Source organism: Nipponia nippon, unplaced genomic scaffold (assembly GCF_047370975.1).
Source record: "Nipponia nippon isolate SJK-2023a ecotype South Korea unplaced genomic scaffold, ASM4737097v1 scaffold_2, whole genome shotgun sequence".
Lineage (NCBI taxonomy): Eukaryota > Metazoa > Chordata > Aves > Pelecaniformes > Threskiornithidae > Nipponia > Nipponia nippon.
This window is the reverse complement of record NW_028262336.1, coordinates 1,411,378-1,425,344: the sequence shown is the minus strand read 5'-3', so window position 1 is coordinate 1,425,344 and position 13,967 is coordinate 1,411,378. Positions and strand designations below refer to the sequence as shown.

General features: G+C 56.0%; 1 protein-coding gene across 1 annotated transcript; it reads left to right on the top strand.

Moving 5' to 3' along the window:
• Nucleotides 1-1,065: 1,065 nt before the first annotated feature.
• On the top strand, nucleotides 1,066-5,065 carry GAPDH (glyceraldehyde-3-phosphate dehydrogenase). The gene is made up of 12 exons (XM_087758350.1): nucleotides 1,066-1,180; nucleotides 1,602-1,645; nucleotides 2,184-2,283; nucleotides 2,536-2,642; nucleotides 2,728-2,818; nucleotides 3,016-3,131; nucleotides 3,250-3,331; nucleotides 3,486-3,637; nucleotides 3,755-3,833; nucleotides 4,082-4,165; nucleotides 4,305-4,402; nucleotides 4,764-5,065. Exons 2-12 carry the CDS (start codon nucleotides 1,623-1,625, stop codon nucleotides 4,831-4,833), a joined length of 1,002 nt encoding a protein of 333 aa, XP_087614476.1. The 5' UTR covers nucleotides 1,066-1,180; nucleotides 1,602-1,622; the 3' UTR covers nucleotides 4,834-5,065.
• Nucleotides 5,066-13,967: the final 8,902 nt, after the last annotated feature.

The following is a 13,967-nucleotide window of genomic DNA, read 5'->3' as shown; positions in this document are numbered from 1 at the left end:
GGGTTACGTTCGAGCTGCGTGACCCCTCTCTGTCCCCCACCCCAGTACCTGCATGGCTCCCCCAGCCCGCTCCTCCCTCCTCATCCTCAGAGCCCAGCTGGAGCCCGGCTCTGCTGAGCAGCCAAGAGGGGCCGGCCTGCTCCCAACACCCCCTGCCAGCCCGGATCTGCATCCCCGCCATTCCCACGCCTCCTTTGGGGACCCCCTCCCCAAGGGACGGAGGCTCCCCGGCACGCTCTGGGCCTCACGCGGGTTTGCCCCGCAGCGCCCGGGCTGTGCAAAGCCCTGCGCCAAACCGGGGGGGATGCAGCCCAGCGCGGCTCAGGGAGCCTGGCACGGGGGGCAGCGGCCATGCAGGCAGCGCTCCCTCCTTGCAGGCGGGCCGAGGCGGCAGGCGCGGGCAGGATTTCCGCCGTCACGTCCCGCGAGCAGCAGCAGTGCCGCAGTGCCCGATTAAAATGGTGCTCACGCTGCGGCGTGTGGCCTGCCGGGGAGGCGGCCGGGCCGGTGGCCCCATCCAGAGCCCCCCTGGTTAAACCCACCCGGGGAGCCAAAGACACGCAGGGGGTCCCCAGCATGGGGGCGAGGGAGCTCCCAGCCTCTTCGCGCTGGGGGGAATGGGAGACGCTTGGGGACCCGCTGCTCCCGGGGGTGCCCCCAGCATCTTCGCCCTCGCCGCCATGCTGGGGGAGCAGGGCGGGCGGGGAGAGGGGCGCAGGCTGCAGCCGGGGGGGGGGGGGGGGTCTCTCCTTTGTTCCCAGGTGAAAGCAGCCCCTCGGAAGGCAGCCGCTCTCCGCCCGCCACCGAGCCCCTTCCCGCCTCAGCCGCCCTGGGGACACAGCGGAGGAGCGGCCTTCCTCCGGCACCGGGGCACCTCTCACCCCCACCGCCGCCATCCCCCGGGGGTGGCCGGCGGGGGTGGCCGGCAGGGACGGCGCCGTTGCGGACCCCCCCCAGCCCCCCGGGGGCGGCGGGAGGGGGGGGGGGGGGGAGCGGCGGGCGCCCAGGCAGCCGCAGCCGCAGCGCGGCCGCACGTAGCCGCCGGCCCGGCCCCCGCGTCCCCATTCGGCGGCGGCGCGGCGGGGCGGGCCCCGGCCCTTCCCCTCCGCGGCTATAAAGGGCGGCGGAGCGGGGCTGCGCCACCTCCTCACTGCGCGCCGGGGCGGCTCAGAGGCAGCAGGTAACGGGCGGGGGGGGGGGACGAGCGAGGCGGGGGGGGGTTCCCCCCCCCATCCCCACCTACCAACCCACCGGGGCCGGGCGGGGGGCGGCGGCGGCGGGCGGCGGCAGCCCCCGGGCGGAGCGGAGAGGAGCGGGGCCGGGCCGCATGGCGGCGTGGCCGGCGGGCACAAAGGCGGAGCGCTGCAAGATGGAGGCGGCGGTGCGGGGTTTGGGGGGGGGGGGGGGGGCCGGAGACCGCCTGGGGGGCTCGGAGCGCCTGCATCCCCTCCCCCCACCCCGCCCCGGGCGTGGGCGAGGCGTTAACGGTGCCCAGGGCGGGCGGGCGAGGCGCGGTTGCCGGGGGCGGTTGCTGGCCGCCGCCCCCCCCCCCCGCCCTCCATCCCCGCTCCGGTCGCCTCACCGACGGTCTCTGCCCGCAGGAACATCCCGAAGAGGCGAAGATGGTGAAAGTCGGAGTCAACGGGTGAGCGGCGGGGCCGGGCTGCGGCACCGGGAGGCGCCCGGGAAGGGGGGTGAGGGGAGGCGGGGGGGGGGGGCAAGGGCGCCTCAAGGGCGCCGGGGGGGACGGCGGGGTGCGGCCGGCCGGTGCCCCCCGGGGCGGGCGGAGGGGCCGCGCCGGGCCGTGCTGCTGAGTCACTTCCCGCTGCGGGCCGGGGGTGAGTCACCCCGCCACCGCCGGGGGTCCCCGGGCCCCGCCGGCGGGCTGCAGCCCCCCCAAAGGTCGCCCGGTGGATCGGGTGTCGGCGGCCGCGGGGGACGTGACCTTCTCCCGCCGGGCCGAGGAGTAACCGGATCCCCGGCGCCCTCAGTAAATTTAGCGCTTGACCTTTCCGGTGCGGGGGTCGCTCTTAATCTTTAACCGAGGAACCTCGGCCTTTGGCCGCGGCCGGTGGGCTCCCTCCCGCCCCGCCGGGCGATCCCGAGGGAAGGCGGCGGGCCCTGCCCGGCCCGGCGGGGTCCCGCTTGCCTCCTCCTCACCCACGTCGTCTCTCTTCTCTCAGATTTGGCCGCATCGGCCGCCTGGTCACCCGGGCCGCCGTCCTCTCCGGCAAGGTCCAAGTGGTGGCCATCAACGATCCCTTCATTGATCTGAACTACATGGTGAGTGGCCTTGCAGTGCCCCCTCGGGGCTTCTCCGAGTAGGGCCGCTCTGGCTGCGTTCTAGTAGCTTCCCAAGAAAGCGGGGTGTGGGGTAGAGGCACGGGGCTGGGAGGTTCGGCGGAGCCGAGTACAAGCGCGGCGGTCGGACCAGGTCACCGAGGAGGTGGGGAGCTGAGAGGGTGGCGTAGGCAGAGCAAAGGTTGGGGAGGTGGCAGCCGGGGTGCCTGACCTTCCTCCCGCTCCCCTGCCCAGGTTTACATGTTCAAGTATGACTCTACTCACGGTCACTTCCGCGGAACCGTCAAGGCTGAGAATGGGAAACTCGTGATTAACGGCAATGCTATCACCATCTTCCAGGAGTAAGTATTCCTCTCCCTCTTGCCCCTCTGGAGGATGAAAGCGGGCGTCTTGCGGAGCAGCTCTTACGGTTTTCTCCCTCCTCAGGCGTGACCCCAGCAACATCAAGTGGGCGGATGCTGGTGCCGAATACGTTGTGGAGTCCACCGGTGTCTTCACCACCATGGAGAAGGCCGGGGTGCGTATGCCGCAGTGGCACGTGGGAGAAGGGGTGGTGCTGCTCCCCCCTGTGGGGCGCATCGCCGTGCACAGGGTTGCTCAGGATGGGGCTGGGAGGGAGAAGAGGTCTTTTGCAGACCTCTTTTTTGTTTTTGTTTTTTGTGAGTTGTTGGAGGGATTCTGGGTTATCTAATCACCTTTTCTTTTTTTTTCCAGGCTCACCTGAAGGGTGGTGCTAAGCGTGTTATCATCTCTGCCCCCTCAGCTGATGCTCCCATGTTTGTGATGGGTGTCAACCATGAGAAGTATGACAAGTCTCTGAAAATTGTCAGGTAAGGAGAGAGGAAGATGCTGTCCGGCCTGGAGCTCTCACCAGCTGCAGGGGGTCTCATCTCACTGCCGTAGATGCGTTGCCTCTGGCTGATGAGCCTTCCTCTCTCTCTCCTCCAGCAATGCCTCTTGCACTACTAACTGCCTGGCGCCCTTGGCCAAGGTCATCCATGACAACTTTGGCATCGTCGAGGGTCTTATGGTAGGTCTGGAGCTTGCTGCTCAGGAGGGTGCCCTAACCCCAGGTCCCCTCACGGGAGAGGAAAAGCTTCTGTGCTCCCGGTGTCCCCTGGGATGGGGAGGAGGTGCCTGGGATGCTTTTTCTGGAGAATATCAGCTGCGCTCTCTTCCTGCAGACCACTGTCCATGCCATCACAGCCACACAGAAGACAGTGGACGGGCCCTCTGGGAAGCTGTGGAGGGATGGCAGAGGTGCTGCCCAGAACATTATCCCAGCATCTACTGGGGCTGCTAAGGCTGTGGGAAAAGTCATCCCTGAGCTCAATGGGTGAGTCTTGGCCCTCCTTGGGTGTCGGGAGGCGGCAGCTGGTGCCTGGCCGGCTCTGACCTGTCCCTGGCAGAGGGGTGCTGGCTGCTCTTCCCTGCTGACTCGCATCTCTCGCAGGAAACTTACTGGAATGGCTTTCCGTGTGCCAACCCCCAATGTCTCTGTTGTGGACCTGACCTGCCGTCTGGAAAAACCAGTAAGTGGTGTGGACAAAGCCCTAACAACCTCCAGACCTGCCCCTGCTTCCTTGAAACTCCTTCTTTTACCTGGAAATGCCCTCTCTGCGTTCCCCTCTTCCCTAAGGAGATTTGATGTTGGTGAAAAGAGCACCTGCCGTGCATGACTGGTGCTGTGGTGCTCCCGTCCGTGTGTCTCCTCCCCGCCCCCGGCGGACATTTTGTGTGAGTTGGTGTCTGACCATCTTAAATGCGTCTCTCTTCTCAGGCCAAGTACGATGACATTAAGAGGGTAGTGAAGGCTGCCGCTGATGGGCCCCTGAAGGGCATCCTGGCGTACACAGAGGACCAGGTAAGCAACTCCCAGTCTCGTGGCCCGTGGCTATTTTCTCATTTTTCTGATGGGAGCAGCCTTGCTGGGGTCCGGCTTGGGGCACTTCTGGTCCAGGCTGTGGGTAACCGTATGCGTTACAATTCCGTCTCTGTTCCAGGTTGTCTCCTGTGACTTCAATGGTGACAGCCATTCCTCCACCTTTGATGCGGGTGCTGGCATCGCACTGAATGACCATTTTGTCAAGCTGGTTTCCTGGTAGGTGCGGCCTGGGGGTGGTGGGGCAAACTGGGCTCGGGGCTGGCAGCCACGTTACAGACTTGGCCTGTTCGTCGCCGCCAGGCTGGCGATGCAGGTGATACCCAGACCCCTGCCGAGTAGGGTGGTTCCGACACGTTAAAAGTCTCTTTGATTGAAATTGCTTCTTACCTGAAATGACTGCAGCCTTGTCCTTTCCGTATTTGGAGGGCGTACGGGATGCTTCCTGCTTTCTTTACTGGAAGGGAATGGGAAGCCGCCTGCTTCACTTGGGTGGCGTGGGGCAGGGGAACAGGAACGATGGAGGAAGGGGATGCAAGAAACGCGTCAGTCCTGACGGCTCTTCTGTTTCTGTCCCCAGGTACGATAACGAGTATGGATACAGCAACCGTGTTGTGGACTTGATGGTCCACATGGCATCCAAGGAGTGAGCCGAGCACACAGCCCCCCTGCTGCCTAGGGAAGCAGGACTCTCCTTCGTCGGAGCCCCTGCCCTTCTTCACCACCGCTTAGCTCTGCATCCTGCAGTGAGAGGCCAGTTCTGTTCCCTTGTCTCCCCCACTCCTCCAACTTCTCCCCGAGCCTGGGGGAGGTGGAGAGGCTGATAGAAACTGATCTGTTTGTGTACCACCTTACATCAATAAAAGTGATCACCATCTGAAATGCCTTGTCTGCCTGTCGGTGGGAGATGGGAGAAAGTGGGGGGGGGCAACGAGCAAACATAGGTGCCTGCTTTGAGATGGCCGCCAGGTTGAGGCTGTGGACGCAGGCGGTGTGGGAAATGGCAGCAGAGGCGTTTGGGTGGCTCGGGCTGTGCGTAGGCACGGCGCGGGCCTCGGATACCCGACTGGCAAAGAACAGCGAGGGCCAGGCTGCCCTCAGCGGAGCGGCGGTGTGCGGACTGGTGAGCTGCCGGTGCCGGGGGTCAGGCTCCTGCCTCCGAGCCGAAATCAGGCGTGGTGCAGGGCTGCGCTCGCAGGACTGCTGCGGGGTAGAAGGGAAAGCGGCTCTGCCGCTCCGTCCGCCTTCCAGCTCTCCAGATTTGCCTGTCTGGTGGGTGTATGCAGAATGAAGTGCTGAGCAGATGACTTTTTTTGCATTTGGTTTGGCACAGCGGCACAAGAAATGGGAATTCTTTCTTCTTGTTCCCTCTGCCTTAGCAGAAATGTTACAAGGAGGATTTTTCATGTGCTTTTACCTTCAAAATGAGTCAACTTTCCCTGGAGGAAATGGCTGCCTAGGGATGTGTCAGAGGCTGGTGTTACCATGGTGGTAGCTTGTCTTAATTCTGGCTTAATTCTCTGCGGAAGGAGGGGTGGCTGTGTTTAAGCTCCTGAGCAGCAAATCTCCGCAAGGTGAGCGTCGGCCCTCTGCCAGGGGCTGTGTTACTGCCTCCTGGAAGCACCGACGCTGCCAGGCGGGGGCCGAGCCTCCGGTGGCCTAGAAGCGCTGGGGCGGAGAAGCGATGCGCAGCACAAAATCGCCGGGCCCTCCATTTTTAGCAGCTCGGTTTACTCTCGATGTGTCGCTGTCTCCCTGGCAGGCAGGGTTGGAGCTATGGTCTAGACCCCAGCTGCTTTAGACCCTGATCTGGAGCAAGGACTTAAGCCGGAGGATTTAAGCTCCCAGGATCAAGGTATGTTAGACAGTGTCCTGCAGCCGCTTATCTCCAGCGGTTGGGCTGCGTAAAAAAAAAAAAAAAAAAAATTAAATGTTTACAGGACTAGAGGGCGATGACTCAAAATTGCTTTGCAAAGAGAAGAAGGTTGAATAACCTGCCTCTGGATAGGAGCTGGGACGCTGAGCAGCTTGTTAGCCCTGGGAGAGCAGCAATACCTGGCTTAGCCCACAAACGGCCCTGTGGGAGCTTTAGGTAACTCTGGGGTTAAATGGGAGCTGCCTGATGCTGGGACTAACTGGAGGCAACCTTCCCGTGGAGCTGGGTTTCTGCTGGGGAGGGGTGCAGCCCGCAGGCTCGTCAGGCTTACAAATGAGTCTTGGGTTGGTCCCATCCTGTCCTCGATTGCTGTGCTTGGGTGCTTTGAACGGCTGCGCTGTGCGCCACTGCCCGCGCGCTTGCGTGCGTGCCAGCGAGTGCCTTGCTCGATAACCTGGAATTGCAGAGAGGCTACTGAAACACCTGGGGGGGGGGGGGGGGGGGGGGGGAATGTCTGTTTTCCCATGTAAAACAAAGATATTTTAAACTGGGTTTAAAGTAGGAATGTTCCAAGGAGTCACCTTTTTCCTCTCAATAAGCCTTGTGTTTCCTGAGCAAGATAAAGCTGCCTGAAAATTCACCTAGAGCAAAGGACTCGTCTTATTTAACAAGAGCGAGCCCTATCCAACCTGAGATCAAACTGCTGGGGGGTGGAGGAAGGGTGCGTGCTCTCAGACCAGCAGTTGCTGGGAATGGCTCAGATAAAGCTCCGCTGTGTTTTAAAAATACTGTGATTTCAACCGGTTTACAATCTTGCTTGAAATTCTTGGAAAAACGATGTGGTATCTAGGTGGGGCGAGCCAGGAATTGCAGAATTTAAAACCCGGTTGCTTTTGTATGGAACCAGGAGGAGCGGCAAACAAGTCCTGCAGCTTCTGGACCGCCTGGAGGGCTTGCTTTCCTCTCTCACGCCAGCTCCCGAAAAAAACGGCTCTTCTCCTCAATCCTCATTTCGCATCCAGACGCTGTGCCTGCAGATGGCACCACAGCAAGGCCCCTCCGGACAGACGGAAAAAGCCACCTCGGTCGCCAGCCTGGCCAAGGACTTGCAACCCTGTCCTAAAAATCTTTTTTTTTTTTTTTTTGGTCAGTTTGAAAAATTGACGTATGTGAGGGTGGATGGCATTGGGATAAAGATGGGAGATCTGCTGTGGCAGCTGCTTCTCTCTCTAGGGAAGCGTTTTCCCCTACGTAGGGCACTCTAGGTTTGCTCTTAAAGCATTTCTAGGGAAAAAGGCTGGAAATGCTCGGCCAGGGAAGGCAGGTGCTCAGGCAGACCTGAAGAGGCTCTTGTTCAGCAAAGGAGCTAAAAGCCATCGTGCCACTCCGCGGGGACAAACCGGCTCCAAGAGCCGCTGCGGTAAGTCAGAATCCCTCCTGGTTTGGGAACGCCCCGCAAGGGGAAGGTATAGAAAGACACGGATCCCGGCTGAAGGCTCGACTCTGCCGCCTTCGAGTGGCCGGGGCCCCCGTGCTGGGCCGTCGGGGGAGAGGGACGCACCCGAGACACGGGCTCGCTCCTTCGCGGGGCCGTGCTGACAGAGCAAAGGGACGACGTCTCCGATGGGCAGCCAACCATTTCCAGGGGTGGTAAGCTGCACTTTTTGTTGTCTTTTTTTAAGACAGAGGAAATTCAAGTGATGCTGCAGTGTGGTAATTAGCAGTGGCGTTACAGGAAAATTCCCTTTTATGGCAGCTTTGAATGTTTAGAGACATTATTTTATACTTCATTGGCATTTGCGCACACCACCACGCGTGCGTTACCCCCCCAAGAAATGGCTGGTTGTCCTCAGACCACCTTCTTCTCGAGACGTCAGCGTGAAACTTCAGCGTTAAGGAAGATGCCATGTAGCGAAAATCATCTTGAGCAGATACGGAAACTAATTAAGGTTGCTTGAAAATAAATCACACCGAAATGGTGACTGCACAAGCACAGTAAAAAAAATCTTGGACATTTAAAACATACTCGGACCACTTCTGGAGTAAATGAGTCTTTGAGCAAAGCATTGGACAAGATCTGTGCAAGGAAGAGGAGATACAGATCTCTGATAGGAAAGGCTATGATGCAAAGCGTATATTGGACAGTCGTATAAGACAAACATCTGAACCGATAACGTTCCAAGCTCCTTTGTAACAGATGCTGTTCACAAAATGCAGGTTCAGGACTTAAACTCAGGGTATGCAAATACCCCTGCGGGCAGCGCTCGTGGAGAGCGGGCATTTCATCCAAAACGAGCTGCCCGCCTTTGGGCGCTTGTACTGTGCGCACGCTGCAAAACCAAATCATTTTACTTAAATCTTCTGAGCTGAATGGGATTTCTGACTACAGGACAGCTAACTTACCTCCGTGTATTATCTTACTATAGAGGTGGTGTCTTCTTGAGGGAGTTATTCTCAATTAAACGTTCCTGGAAGGAACAGTAGTGCTGAGGTATACTTACTGCGTAAGATTTGAAAAGGCAGCGGTCAAAAAGCCGAAGCTGTAGTCAAATGAAAAAACAGAAGAAAAACTCACAAATACTAGCGAATTAAAGAACCTGAAAAGAAGGCAGATTTTTAGGAAACTAAGTGACAGAACAGGTAGTACAAAAACCTTTTTCAGATGCATCTTGGAGACAAGCAAGCTGCCAAAAAGCTGTAAGATGGTGCGGGAGCGATTAGGGAAGCTGAGGCCGTGGTGGAAAAGTAAACCTGATGTTTTGCCGTCAGAGGAGCTTTGGGGTATTCCCAGCCAAGAGATGTTCCTCAGCAGCAATGAGACGAAGCCGCCGTTGCAAATGAAAGCGTCGGGACTGGAGAACATGTCCGTGACGCGAGGGTGGTCTCCAGCATGAAACGGACGGACGGACAGGTAACCGTGCCGTCCGTAATCACCACTCACATCAGCCTGCACGTGATGAAAAGCAACGGGATTTAGGAAAAACCAGACAGGCAAAGATGTTCAAAGAACCTGAACTGCTCCGGGACAGGGAAGACCACACTCTCCAGGCTGAAAACTGGTGGTGACTGGGAAAGAAGGTGCGAGCGGCCGGCGGCTGGGGACATCTGCCCCATTCGTTTCCATTCAACACCTTCAGAACAGTTTGGAGCATGGGGTGCCAAGGATGATGCAAAACGATGCAGGCCACTCCACATTGAATCAGCCTGCGGAAGGGTGCAGAAGGCTCTTGCGATAAGCGACGGGGTTATTAAACCGGTGGGTGAAATTCAAGGTTGCTGAATGGGAAGTAACGCGTGGGGGGGGGGACGGGACAGCTCTGACATTGCAGGTCTCAAAGCCCTCCTGTAACATTACCCAACTCTCCACCAACCACGCGAGCAACCTTTGTTGGCCTTGCTCTGAATCCTGGGACAGAACAAAAAAAAAAATAATGGTGGGTTGTAGTCTCTGTAATCTCCAGCTTTTTAGTTACCGAGCTGGGGCTGGAGCCCAAGCAGACGCTGAAATCCCACTGAACGCACGTGGCCTCCAGTTTCCCCAGCTCCTCGTATGCCTTTCTCAGCCTGACCAAACTGCCATCTAGCCCATCCCCATCAAGTGACTTTAGGCACTGTGCAAAAATGCTCACTTGCCCTTTATTTTTTTTTTTTTTTAAAGGAGCAAAATAACTAAACTTTTCACTCTCAAACCACTGATCTCCAGCCTGGAATCACGATGAAGCGTCTTCGCTCCATCATCTACCCCAACTTGTGCTGCAAAGCAGGACAAAGCGCACCGATGTCACAGGGGGATAAGAGACGGGCAAAGAGGCCACCAGCTTCAGCGGCTGGCTCGGCGCTCAGGCGAGGCTGCGGGAGCCCTGCTCCCGACATCTTTCCAGCCCTCCTGTTGTCCTGGGGATGGTTAGGCACAAGGAGTTCCTGCTCTTAGATGTAGCTATGCATAGCTTAAATATTTGCTATAGATGTATGGCAACAGAACCTATGTTTTGACTCTATTTAAAAATATATTTTAATGCCTTTTGGCATTTTTGACTGAGATATTTGCTCCTTTTGAGAGGCTATATCATTTCTACGTATCAAAAACGGTACCGGTTTTGTCTGTCAATTCCTTGTCCCTCCATAAACCTGTGCAGATTTTTTTCCCTTCCGTCGTGATTTCTACCCTCCTCCCCCTCCACTGGTTTCTCATTGGTTTTCGGAGGTGGCCTGTCAGACTAATGACCGACGTCATTTGTTAACCCATCCACCCAGTCTTTTTAAAATGGCTTCCCCAATGCATTTAAAAACTGACATCAGCAAAGCATGGATTTCAGCAGCCAACGGTTTTTTTCACCACCACCGCCGAGGTTAGAGTGCTGTGCAAAACACCGTTCGCAGGACCGCAGCGACACCACCGTGGGGTTTTTTTTTCTTTCTCTCCCCCAGCATCACTTACTCCAGCTCCCCACGCAGCCTCGGGCTTTGTGCGGTGCCTCCGTCACCGCTACGGCCCCGCGCACCTCTCCGCGCGCGAGGTCATCTGTGCCTGGAAGTGCAGAAGTGTTCATTCTGAGAAGATCCTGTCAAGGATCCTCCTTAACTGCTAATGGCCCGAAAAGTGCTTCATCATTTCCCTCTGACCACATTCTGCTCTTTCCAAATACAGAACAGACATATCTGGTGAGTACTTCTCTTTTTTTTTTTTTGCCTCATTTTGGCTTCCCCCCCTCCACATTTCAGACAAGAAAAAAGGTTTATATTACTGCTAGGATTGATTTTTCTTTAAATATAACTAGAACAACTTGTTAGTGTCCTTAGCCATCCAGCTATTGTTATTTTTTTCTTGAGGTGATGAGTAGCTGAAGACCTTTTTTTATACAGCTGAATTATTTTGTTGTCCCACTATTCCTTTTTCCCCACCCACAGCTGCTGTAGTTGTTACAAGGTGTATTTTTCTTAATTAAGGTCGGGGTTCCTTATTATTTTTATTAGTTATTCTTATTTCTGAGTACCATTGTCACATGGCCACTTATTCAGGGAAGCAGTTGACCGACAGCTATCTTCTCACACGTACTAAATCACAGCTTTTTGGATAACTGGAAAAACTCTTTTCTTTCCAAAGATCTCCCACTTAGTCATACTTTTTTAATACTTCCCCTAAACAGCTCCACCGTAAGAAAAGGCTACGTAACACCGCGTGGTTCTCTGTTACGGCATTTTTGTCCTGGGTGATGTCTTGATTTGTTTCTCAGTTGATCCCTTGTCTTTAGGCAACCATCAATCCGAACCCAGTCTTCATCTGTCGTAAGGACATCTGAAATCATTGCCTTACTTGGGCATGCCATCATTTGTAAGGCGATGAGAAGCTCTCCACGGCACAGCGTATTCTTCGGTATCCCCAGCCCAAGTCTCCCACGACAACTTCATTTTCCTTTTCATACAGAGAGGTTCTTTCTTACAAAATAAATCACCGTGTTTTCTTTGGGGATTCAGAAGTATATAAAAGACCCTGCAATGCCTTGACGAAATTGAGGGTCAGAGCATGTTGTTTGGCTGTTAGCTTTAGAGTGAACGGGATTTTTAGCACAGCCTGCAACCCCAATTCACAATTGCTCTTGCCTGTTCCCCCTTTACCCAACGGGTTAGACTGGTGAGCTACCAGCGCTACGATGTGGCCGTGAACATTAAAAATATCCGTTAACCACATTTCTTCCTACCCTGAGAACTTCTGTTTCCCCTTGCACCTTGCCCAGATGCAGCCTGCTGTCGAAGCTGAAAATGCCGCCTCTTCCCAACTGTTGTGATATTGGTTCAGCTTGATCATGATGCCTTTTGGTGGCCGCTCGAGCTCCTTTTCCACAGCATTACCTTAGTGCCTTCCCCGCTCTTACAGCTGCTCTCCAAGCTATGAAATCCATACCCCCCTCTGCCAGAGGACCTAGAGCATCCTCTCCTTGTCCCCGTCCCAAGAGACAGTGGCCCGAGCATTTAGAAAACTCACATCTAAAACACCTCTCACACATCCACTGGAAGATTTTTCAATGGTGACTGGGCTTCCCTAAAGCTGTTTGTAGCCCATCCAGTTCTCCATGCTGTCTTATTATCGCTCCCAGCATTAATCACCACGCGTAGGGGCTTGCCAGATGTTTTCAGGAGCCTGTCCACGCATCATCCAGGTGCATCTCCAAGGAGACAGCACTTCACCGTGTTCTGCGTTAATTCTGACCTCTCCTCTCGAAAGGAAGTTTCTTACCCGTAACCAAAGGATTTGACACACTTGATCATCGTGTGCAATTCTGGGACGCTCTGTGCCACAGGTACCCGAGATAGCAACAACCATAAACATACAAAGAGTATGGCCTTCTCGAGAACAAACGAAGCTTGTGTAGGAGAGGTACGAGGCTTAAGAAAGCCAATCTCCCAGCTCAAAGCTAGAAACAAGAACAACTTTCTATGCAGCTTTGCTCTCTCCTACCTCTTGGCTAAGAAACAAGATAAACAGAATAATAAACAGGTTACCAGGGAATCAAAAGTTGCTCCAGCAAAGGCTGTCAGCATCACATTTAGGTCCATCTAAGGAATCCTGCAACGGGGAAAAGCGAACTCACACACAAAGCCGAGTCGCGTGGGACAGCTGACAAAGCACCTTCAGCAGAAGGGTGCTGGGTGGAAAATACAGGACCTTAACTGATCGGACAGGCAAGTCAGACTCTTTCAGTTCTGAGATACGATCTAAAATAGATGGGATCCTGGAATGAGTGAACGGAGGGAGCGGGTTTGCTTAACACAGGGAAGGAGAGCTGGGCTCCTTAGTGGTTAGGGTGATTGAACCCTCTCCAGAGCCAGGAAGAACATCCCACGTCCGTGTGGTGAGGTGCAAGGAGGGCGATGCTCCCCGCCCTCTCTGTGGGAGAATCTGATAGTCTTCAAACTCAATCTGGTAGTCTTCATCAAGAAACTCAGTGGCCCTGGTCTCAGAGCTACCTTGCCAGACAGGGTCTCCGAGGATGAGAGCTCACCTTTCAGAGGAGCCCTAGGGAACTTCACCAGGGAAGGGGCAGGGCAGGCCACGCTGCATGCCACGGGATCAGAAACAACGCATTCAGCAGGGAGCCAGGGCTCGCTTCTGCAAAATGCCTGGCACCGTCTGTTGAAGCCCCTTGCCAAGAGGCTGATCTCGGCACAGGGAGCGTGGAGCACAGCGGAGAACTGCGTCTCTCGCCCCAGCTCAAAGGCTGATTGTGTCCCTCAACGCCTCATGGAGCCAGGATGCTCACAAGTGGGTCTGTCCCAGCCCAGGGACAGCTCTTGCCTCACGGGAAGGGTTTTGTGCCACTCCCTCTGCTGATCTCAAAGTTGTGCCTGTCCTCACCTAGACACAAGAGTCCATATGTTGGGGAGGGAGAAGCCAGAGCGATCATTAGCACGTTTCCAGGCTGCCCAAGTAAGTCTCTGCCAACATGGACTTCTGTAGGGCGGGGAAGCTGAACCAGCCTGCCTAAATATTCATTGGGAAGACCTCACTGCCAATCCAGAGAGACATGATCCTAAAAGGATGGTCTTGGACAGATGTTCATGGAGGTCACCAGACAGCAGCCACAGTCCCACGATGGATGCTGACAGAGGGACTGCCTGGATGCCTTCTGCCGTGGAACCCCATTCAGTAAGACACAGCCATGCTTGGACTGTACTTGGGCAATAAACACTCCCATTAATGCATGGACACCGAGTGAGACAGGACTTTGTCCCCTGCATGCCAAGGTCTCCTCTGGTGCACTAAGGACCATACTAGACTCAGCTGCAACCTGCTCACAGGTGAGCACGGTCAGCTGGAAAGAGTAACTAACCCACTCCACCAAAGTTCATGTCATCAATTCGTCGTCTTGGTCAAGAATAGGAAAAGGCCTGCTCCATCCATGGCCAAGC